The following is a 10,305-nucleotide window of genomic DNA, read 5'->3' on the forward strand; positions in this document are numbered from 1 at the left end:
CATTTTTTGATTTTTTAAACTCATTTACTGGTTCAATTTTTTTGTGCTACTGGCACGCTTGCTCGTTCTTTTGCTTTTCCTTTTTCATCAGTTTTAATTTTTGATCACAAGTTCTTGTCTAACGGACGAAAAAGTTTTTCATATTGATGCTTTATTAGTTTAGTCTATTTGGCATTGTTGTTTTTAGTTGACCTCTGCGTTTGATCTCCGTCATCGCCCTGGTGCTCGCCGTCTTGCTCGTCCTCGTTTTTATCCGACTTCTTCTTTTTCTTCTTCTTCTCTTTGTTTTCGTCCGAGACCACTTCTGGGAACTGATCTAGTCCTTCTTTTGCTTTCGCCTCGTCAAATTTGGCCTAAAAATTATAGGTTTTACATAAAAAGTAGTTTTCTGAAAAGTTCAGAAAAATAAGCTTTAATTACGAAACATAAGCAGTATGAATTTTCTCAATCATATAAATTGATAATTTTTTCAAATTTTATGTCCGATCAAAATTTCATTTTCAAAATAATTTTTTCATAATATTTCAATGTTTTTTTTTCAGGATATTGTCTTTATCAATAAAAATCTAAAAATCTAAAAATCATTAAATAAGATCAACTACTTATGAAATTTTAAAAATGAGTGGCAGTGATATCTGTGACTAACTTTCAGCTTGTTTTGAATGATAGCTAAAATTAAAAGGCGCTTCTCTTTTGACAAAGACCATACCTGTTACGCTTGCGATTATCAAGCAATATCAAACAGGAATGTAGACTTTTTTTCCGGTTAACAACTGGTTTAACAGAATCAATTGAATCATTGTACCTTTGGTTCATATTAAATCAAAAATCAAGACGTTAATTCGCTCATGCGGCGAAGAGGTAACACACCTGTCTATAAAGTCAAAGGTCAATAGTTTCATTACGGCTAGGACCTGTTTTTTTTTTGTAAGCGAAAAACTGTCCGCGCGTCAAAGAATTTTTGTCGGACTTCTGTTCGTCTGCTTTTTTGTCCACTTAGTTGACGCCCTTAGATCGATTCTGTGCGTGTTTATTTTTTGCTAAGAGGTATGTCGACTCAACTTGGGTTGTTAGTGTCGAAGGCAGAAAGGTGAGAGTAAAAAATGAGTCACAAGCAATCGTCGACAAGTTTCAACTTTTCATAAAGAAATGCCTAGTTGAATTCACTTGGTTATATTATCTCGTATAAGAACTGCGCTGCTGAAATATAAATTTTCTATAAAAGCATAGTTTGAAAGCGTGCTGATGATTTTTTGTCATTGGTTAGTTTGAGTTTGTGGATCCAGTAAACTTCAGAGATTAGTTGTAAGATTAGAGAGAGCACAAAGATCAAGTGCTATTTTTCTATTTAGAACTTTTTCTCAACTTTTCTTGTTGTATGCAATTGTCTATCAACTTTAGAACCCCTTTTTTGCATCGAACTTTGTGTATTATCCCACGATATTAATTTTAGATACTCTCTGAGTCAGAATTTTTACGATGAACTACAATACCAGTATTTCACTTACTTGTTTTTCCATTTCAAAAAAATTTAGAATTCTAAATGAAATTTTTGCTAAATCCGAAATTTGGTCCTCAAAAAACTTCAGAAAACCCGAATTCGGTAAATCTAGAGTTTCCAAGATGTTAATTTTTGTTCATTTTTGCTGTATGTTGATGTTGATGTTTCTAATGGCATTAATTTTTTTAACCACTGCCATTCGAATTTTTGAATGTTTCCGGCATTTGTTGCTCGCCAAGCTTGGCAATTTTGGTCATCTACGATTTCCGCCGGAAATTGATATCTGTCAGATGGTTTTAAAGTTAATAAGAAGTGTAAAAAAAAATGAAAACTCGTCTGGAGAAATCAACACCCGACCACAAATATTGAATCATTTTCTTCAAAAAACGTAACATCAAACAACTTGCTGCGGAGAAGGTTATCCGAATTTTGCCCAAGAAATATTGCGAAGACATTTTTATTTAAGTGTCCACAAAATTTTTATGTTGAATAATTGTAATAATGTCTGGCTTTGAAAACAGAATGCAGTTGACTTGGGTCTAATTGACAACTATTGTCACTATGATTGAAAGCAATACCGAACCTCTCTTTGAATTGCGTAAGAAGGCCATGGAATCTTTTCAACAACTCAGAAAAACGGATTCGATTTTGCTGGGCATCAATATTACCAGGCCAAACTGTGCTTTGGATAGGCGCACAATTTTGTGTCTGTCGGTTCCTGGATTGCAGAGACAAGTCCTTAAATATTTTCCAAAATGTAAGTGGATTCCACTAAGTAAATTTTAGTGGATTCCTTCTACAAATACCTGTAACGTAACATTTAATCCAGTGTTTCTGAGGACGTTTCAGTTCAGCTTTCAAAAATTACAATCGAGCCGTCCGTTGTCCTAATAAACATTGGAAACATCTCGTCTCAAATACTGATTAGTGATGATGATTTCTGAACCATCTCATCTCAAGAATTGATGCGTGATGATGATTTCTGAACCATCTCATCTCAAATACTGATGGGTGATGCTGATTTCTGAACCATCTCATCTCAAACACTGATGATAATTTCTGAATCAACTTAACCACATACTGAACCATTTCAAACCCTGAACCACAAATAAATGCCATTCGATGATGTGTTTTCCGATCCCAAAAAGCATCCGATCATCGGGTGATCGATAAAAATTTGACATCCGCACCTATTTAGTGTTAAACAATATTTTAAGATTCGTTTGTGGATTCAGCTGACAATAGATAAGTCCTTGCTTTCTAATTGCGCGTTGCTATAGATAATCATTCCACCTCTAGCTTTAAATTGTTCATATGCAGATTCAGTAATAAACAATATTGCGGAATCCACTTACAATTTGCGGAATCCGCTCACATTTGCGGATTCCGCTTACAAATTTTGCGGATTCCACTTACCTTTGCGGATTCACCTTATTTTTTTTTGAATCCACTTACAGTTGCGGAATCCATAACAATTAGCTACATTTGCTTGTTGCGGAATCCGCAACAAAACAAATCTGCCGACAAAATTTACGTTAAGGTATTTGTACGCGGAAACCACTGAAATTCTGTAAGTGGAATCCACTTATATTTTGAAATATGTTCTAAGACTTGTCTCTGGAATCCAGGAACATACAGACACAAAATTGTGCGCCTATCCTGTGCGCAGTTTGACCTCGTAAGTTGATGCCCAGCAAAATCGAATCTCTTTTTTTGAATTGCTGAAAAGATTCCACGGCCTTCACAAATTCAAAGAGAGGTTCGATATTGCTGGGCATCATAGTGACAATAATTGTTAATTAGATCCAAGTCAACTCCATTTTGTTTTCAAAGCCAGACTTTATTATCATTATTCAACATACAAAGCATAAAACATTTTAATCAGAATGGTTTAAAATATATTCATTTTAAAAAGTCTGTTAACAAAATCTTAAATAGACCTGATCGTAGCTATGGCTTGCACTAGGCAGTTATTGATGCTTTTCTTTCCTATCAACTTGTATCTTATGAAGCTGTTATTTTAATTATGAAGTGTTCGGCTTACTTTCTGCTTGATTTTTTTAATAGTAAAAATTCGATGGTTCTTGTTACCTATTTCTCCCTGTTAGAAACGGGGCACATTCGCTACAAGCTAGAAAATTTGCATGTGCATAGCCGCTAAATTAGTCCATTACAGGGTGGATGTTCTTTGCTATAGGGGGTAATATATGAACCATAAGGGTGTAAAAGCTAACAAGATGACCCATTTGGACTGACCTTGAGTGAAGTGCGTGTGGGTTCCTCTCTCTCCTCTGGCTGGTGGAGATTGTCGATGATGTCTGCGTACATCTTCTTAGTCTGACACAAGGACGCTATCTCCCCATCGTTCACTTTGCCCACCGGAAAGTGGATCGTATGGCATGAGTCATTCGAGACCTCAAACACGACCACTAGCATTAGATTACGTATGAGACGACAATTTGTAATAATATGCAAATTTTGATACAGTAGCTTAAGCGGCTACACTGATTCACGATCACTATACATCTCGTGTCGAATGTAAGCGCAGCGGAGCAAGTGATCCCTACTTGCTGATGGCTTACGAATTCTCGCATGTGACGAATTTTTTCCTTAACAGATTGTCGCCGGTGGCGTAATGTCACCCAGACACCAGATTATACTGTATATTTGAACTTTGAGTTCATTTCTGTTATTTGAATTGTTTAGCTCACCTTTTACGTGTACATAATCAAGCAAAAGTACGCTCATAATTTTACTAGCCTGGACCGAGAAACCTTAGAAAATTTTTTTATCTTTTAAATTTTATTTCTTTTTATTTTGGCTTTAATTTTATTGCATCATGATTCAGGGAAGGACATTAAAAAAAACAATTATAATTAATAATTCCATGAGATAAACAGTAAAATCGAAGAAATAAGAAGTACCGAGAAAAAAAAACTTTTTTTTCTGTTATTCAGATTTTTCAAGAGCTCGAATCTTGACTTGGAAGGGAAAGCTTCCAGATCAAAATTGTTTGAACTAATCGTTAAAGCTACTGGTCGGAAGTTTGGTTCCAGTCCTTTAGGAGCTACGATGTACCTTGTCGAGTGCTTGTTGGTTCTCCTTCAAGTGGCCTTCGTAGATGTTCATTTCTGCGGTGAGTTCGTCCTTCTTGAACTTGTGGGCTGCTTTGATCTTTCGGAGAGTCTCTTTCTCGCTCGCATCCACCAGCTTACGCAGATCGCGGTATGCTTCAGCTGCATCCTGGTAATAAAAAAAGTGTGGATAGTTAGATGTGCGTGCAATAAGCCGCTGTAGCAATAAACAGATGTAGTAATAAGTCGAAGTATGAATGGACCGAAAAATGAGCAGATCGTATAATCCAGCCAAAATTGCGTCATTTAATTTGGAATATACTTGAATTTTATATTCATGAGGTATTGTTACGCTTGTGATTAGCAAGTGTTATCAAACCGGAATGTAGAGTTTTTCGTGTTAACAACTAGTTTAACAAAATCAGTTGAAGCATTTGTATCTTGGTTCATAATGAGTTCAAACTTATATGCGTTCCCCGCCAACTTTGCCTGGAGGTAACGAAAATGCCTGGTACGTCTAAGGTCTTGGGTTGGAACCTGACCCGCACCTGTTTTTTTTTTCAAACGGAAATTTTCTCTTTCAAATAAAATTGTCGGCCTAATGTTTGTCTGCTTATGTTTTTGTCTTAATTGCCACATCTAAAAGTCGTTTATTATTGCTGTAAAGTATTTTCCTTCGAGTGGCTCTTAGTGTTTCAGCATTTTAAAATTTTTTGTGCGTGTGCGTGTTCTGAGGGAAAGAGGACTTAAATTTTTTTTTATAAATTTGAATTTTTTCGTCTTGATAGGTTTCTGCTCAGGTATTTTCGGCGTTGTTACGCTTGTGAATAACAAGAAAGCTGCGATACTGAATTTTATGAAAGATCAAGTTTAAATAGTGCGTGGGTACTAGTTACTACAGGGGAGTTTCAGGGGGCGACTTAAAACTTTTAAAAGTTTTTTTTTCTACAAAATCAGTTTTTTTTTCGGCTCAGCTGGTGTTTCCACTTCTTAAGTTTTTTTCAGTTGCTAATTTGAATTTCAAACTTCTTGATTAGCATGTTTCCTCAGAATTCCATAAAAATGTTTGGTATTGGGTTTTATTATTATTATTTTGTAATTGCTTTGGAAAATTTTATAACTTTTTGCAAAACATTTTTACTGATTTTCGAAAAAGGAGTGTCCATTGAAAGAGGGCCTTCACCTTCCTGTGTCTGCTTACTCCTCTGGTCCCTTTTTGCTTTATCCCTTTGTCTACAGACTTCGAAAAAGTCTGTGGGGAATATTAGACCGATATTTTTGATTTTTTTTTTTCGTTTTCTCAAAAACTAACCCACTTAAGCTCAGATTTTGATTTCAATGAAAACAACGGATTTCGAAGCTCACCTCCATTAGCAACTGCGCCTATACGTTTTAACTCATAAATGTATGGTCCTCGGAATAGTGAAATTTTCATTTTTTTAACCGTTTTTTGAGTCTTTGATTTTTCTCGAGCTACCCTGCCAAACCTGGGTTTTTGGGTTCAATCGGAATTAAAGGTTGGGCGAATCTTTGCTGCATAAACTGCCTTGCCCAATTATTTTTTAAAACAAGAAGCTATGATTTCGGAAATGTCAACTTTATGATTTGTTGACTGTTTTTTTGCAATTGTCTCGATAACTAACCTGCCAAATCTGACATCATAGGTTTAATCGACACAGCAGGTTGTTGGAAGCTTAGTTTTACAATTTGCTACCTAAAGTTTTTTCTAGGCTACTCCTTAAATTTTTGTAAGAGAAATATTGTCTTTGGGAAAATTCCAAAATCTCAAAAATTCTCACTCTTCTCACTTATTTCAGTAGTGAAACAACTAATGTTTTGGGCAGTCTAATTTTTGAAATTACGCATTTCGTCACGCGTCAGTATAAATGAATTCAATTAAAATCAAATACATGCCTCCAGCTTTAGCTGTTCCCTAGGTGTCCTTTATTTTGGTTCACCTAGTTTTTTTCAACGTTCTTAATTTCCTATTTTTTTTATGATTGTGTTGTATCTTAAGTGGTGCGAAGCTTCTCTTCGCCTCTGTGTAATTACTTGTTCATGTTGGCTGTTTTACGTAGTAGCGGGTGTCTGGCAAATAAGACGACAGCTGATAGCCCGAGTTACAGTTGCAACTGAGCTAGAGTTTTTTTGCAACTCAGCTAGAGTTTACCAACATAAACAAGGATAGCCGGTTGCTGTGTGCAAATAGTACAGAACGTTCTGACCACCGTGTGAAAAAACTAAAAAAACCGTTCATTTTTAAATTTAGTTTTCTCTTTTGTTCATGATGTGATGGAAGGATCTGAACAAAAGCATAGAATATCGGCATTTCCGATAGTCTTAGTAAATAGGCATATTGAACAACATTTTTCTTCAAAAATGACTTAAAAATTTTTAAAATAATTTGGGGCTCTAAATTTAAAAAAAGAAGCGCGCGCGGGAAAAATATTTTGATTTTTTGATCTTTGACCCACCAACTCTTAAAAATTTCGTGTGCACAAAAATTCAAAGCACGCGCGGAAACTTTTTTCTAAATTTTTGGTTTAAATTGTCTTAAAAATTGATTTATCGATAAATTTAATTGTCCTTAAAAGTGTTTTAGAAAAGTTTCGGTCGGCAGAAAACTTTTGACAATAATTTCGAAATTCCACCTTCTCGGTAAATTTCTTAATCGGCTACTGTGGAAAACCTTTGCAGATTAAATCAATTAGTCATCGTTAGCAAATGCAGATAGTCGGTTACTCTGATTATCAATTGGTGAAATTCTATTTGTTTTCTGTGCCAAGTTTATTAAAGAGTTTCTTTAAATTAAGAAAATAGCTAAAAAATGTATTAACGCTGCAAAGTAAAAAGATACCTTTTCGGTCTTTTTGAGTTTCTCGTCTAGGTCTTTGTTGACTTTGTTGATCTTTGCCATCCTCTCCCGCACAGACTTGGGGTACTTGACCTCCAACTCCTCCTTCATGTTCTTCAGGTCCTTCATCAGGTCCCGGATGTTGTCACCCCTGCAGGATCTGAAAAACAACAACTCTGAGTTCCTTAGACAGAAACAAAATAGTTCGGATAGGAGGCAGAGTTCACTGTAATTAATATGTTGGAAACTGTTGAAACAGACATAAAAAATAAAAAGATCAACCTGCCACCTTTGAACGATTTTGACATTCAATGACAAATAACAAAAAAATGGAACAGTCAAATTCAATTAAAAAATTCAAATGACCTATCTCAGACAATTTTTCAGACCGAAATATGCTTCAAGGTCGCCTAAAATTTTCAAAAGTCGATTGCGAATTTAAGGCTCTGAGACGCTTGGAAATCATAAATTTTGCATCGACTTCCACGGAAGTTGAAAATGCGTTTAGTCACAACTGGAATTGAAAGACTTGATTGAACGCGCAGATTGAAAAGGTTAATGATTTTTGCCCTGGTTGAGGGGCTCGACTTATGTTTCGACCCATTCGACTAAAAATGGTAATGTTTCGACCGACTCGACTCAAGTTGGCTATGTTTCGACCGACTGGACCCAAATTGGCTATGTTTCGACAAAAGGAAAAATTTGTACGACTGTGTTCCATTGAAGTAAACTATGTTTTGACCGATTGGACTCAAGTTGGCTATGTTTCGACCGACTCGACCGAACGAGAATGTGTTCGACGCAAACCAGCTATGTTTGGAACGACTCGACCAAATTGGGGATGTTTCGGTCGAAACATCGGCAATTTGGTCGAATCTGTCGAAACAGGTGGCTTGGGTCGAACTCATTTTTGTTCGCTCGAGTCGGTCGCAACATTGCCACTTTGAGTCGAATCGGTCAAAACATAGTTGACTTCAATGGAACACAGTCGAAGAAATTTTCCCTTTTGTCGAAACAGCCAATTTGGGTCCAGTCGGTCGAAACAGAGCCAACTTGAGTCGAGTCGGTCAAAACATTGCCATTTTTGGTCGAGTCGCTGGAAACATAAGTCAAGTCGCTGGAAACATAAGTCAAACACCTCAATCCGGGCAAAAATCAACAACTCATTTAATCTGTGCGTTCAACTAATTCTTTCGATTCCAGTTTTGACTGAAACCGTTTTTGAAATTCCGGGGAAATCGATGCAGAAATTATGAGTTCTAGGGACAACAAAACATCTATGAAATTCAGTTCGCCACCAACGTACGTAAGCTTGGTATGGACATGTTCCCATCTAAGTAATTCAATCCGTACTTCTTTGCAACAAACAATTATCAACCAGGAAACGAAAAATCTTTCTATGGGTATTTTTGCAAGACGACTAAAAACAGGACCATAAAACAAAAAATATTTTCGGTCCAAAAAACGTTTGCTCCCCTCCGATTTCATAAAATCATAAATCCCTCCCTCTATATGTGAGCAAAGTTTTAGTTCCGTTTCGAGTTGATAAAATTACCGGACACTCAAAGTTCCAACATTTGCAATCTTAACATTGATCTTACTAAACTTCAGCAATTTTCAATTACTGGAATAGATGCTTGAAGATTTATAGATAAAATGAACGTGAAGCCTTTGAATCGTTTCAATTAAAATTTGGCTCGCGTCTATTATAGTCAATATAACTTCAACCTAACCAAAAGCTGTAGCCCCGCCACCAGTAGCGTTTTTAGGGGGGGGGGGAGGGGGGAGGCGAACGCCTCTCCTTAGGGATTCGACCCCCTGCCGACCCAAAAGCTCCCCCTTTGTACTATTATGAGGTATCCATTTTGTCTGACTGAAAGTTTTATGAAGACACTTTGGCGCCAACAATATATACTACATTTGCGGGTGGAGCACGCTCAGCAAAAAAAAAATTTTTGGCCAAAACTTTCCAAAAAGTGCCTAAAACCGCCTTTTTGGCCTATTTGTTAAAAATTTGACTGCGGCGCAGAAAATTTGGTCAAAATAAGGTCTTAATGAGGAATTGGGATAGCTCAGAAAATCAATTTGATCGACCTAAAAAAGTTCGACAAAACTTAGGATTTTTTTGAAAAAGTCGCTCCCCCTCGAGAAATTCCTAGATCCGCGCCTGCCCACTACACTAATTTTCGTCAAATCTGGGGGGCTATAATTTACTGGGATGGCTGTAATGTGATAAGCAGCTTAAAAATCTTACAATTTAACTTCCAAATAATGGCCGCTGCAAATTTTACTGACTTACATATCAATAAAAACGCGACTACACAAACTTACCTACAGACGAGTTGACCCGTGATCACACAATGTATTGTGGTTTCCTTCTTCCCGCAATTGGAACATTTCCGAAGTGACTCCGAGTAATCCTCGCCCGACTTAGACGCCGTCGTGTCAGCCTCGCTCCTCGTGTCCTGCTGTCCGTACTCGGCTTTCGTCTGTTCGTTGCGACTCATTCTTGGTGTTAAAAGTGTGTTGTAAGTTGAATCTGTATGATAGTCTCTCAGATACTGTATTTAAACTTTGTCTTCAAAAATTACTCGACTTTTTATCAAAGAGAGCACGTATAAAATTAACTGTAATTCAATGCTCAAACAACGAATGTTTTTAACATAATTACAGCTATGTATCTTGTTAAAAGTTTAATTTTTGTTTTTGAATGATATCACATAAGTGATTAGAATAAAAACGTTTTTTTAAGTCTTTTTGAAAAGGTATCTTTGGAAATAAGTTCTGAAGAATTTTACCCAAATTTAAATGGGACAATCACAGCCCAAAAACACAAACAACTCGTCGAAAAAAATCAATTGTTTTTTTTTCGGAAA

At 36.4% G+C, this 10,305-nt stretch overlaps 1 protein-coding gene across 1 annotated transcript; it reads right to left on the bottom strand.

The window, feature by feature from the left end:
* Positions 1 to 61: 61 nt before the first annotated feature.
* LOC134856096 (eukaryotic translation initiation factor 5B-like) lies at positions 62 to 10,081 on the bottom strand. Its single transcript, XM_063872461.1, has 5 exons — positions 9,761 to 10,081; positions 7,433 to 7,589; positions 4,580 to 4,744; positions 3,758 to 3,916; positions 62 to 353 (listed from the first exon to the last, which is right to left on the bottom strand). Exons 1-5 carry the CDS (start codon positions 9,934 to 9,936, stop codon positions 165 to 167), a joined length of 846 nt encoding a protein of 281 aa, XP_063728531.1. The 5' UTR covers positions 9,937 to 10,081; the 3' UTR covers positions 62 to 164.
* Positions 10,082 to 10,305: the final 224 nt, after the last annotated feature.

The sequence above is a fragment of the Symsagittifera roscoffensis genome, unplaced genomic scaffold (genome assembly GCF_963678635.1).
Source record: "Symsagittifera roscoffensis unplaced genomic scaffold, txSymRosc1.1 SCAFFOLD_121, whole genome shotgun sequence".
In the NCBI taxonomy this organism is placed as follows: Eukaryota; Metazoa; Xenacoelomorpha; order Acoela; family Convolutidae; genus Symsagittifera; species Symsagittifera roscoffensis.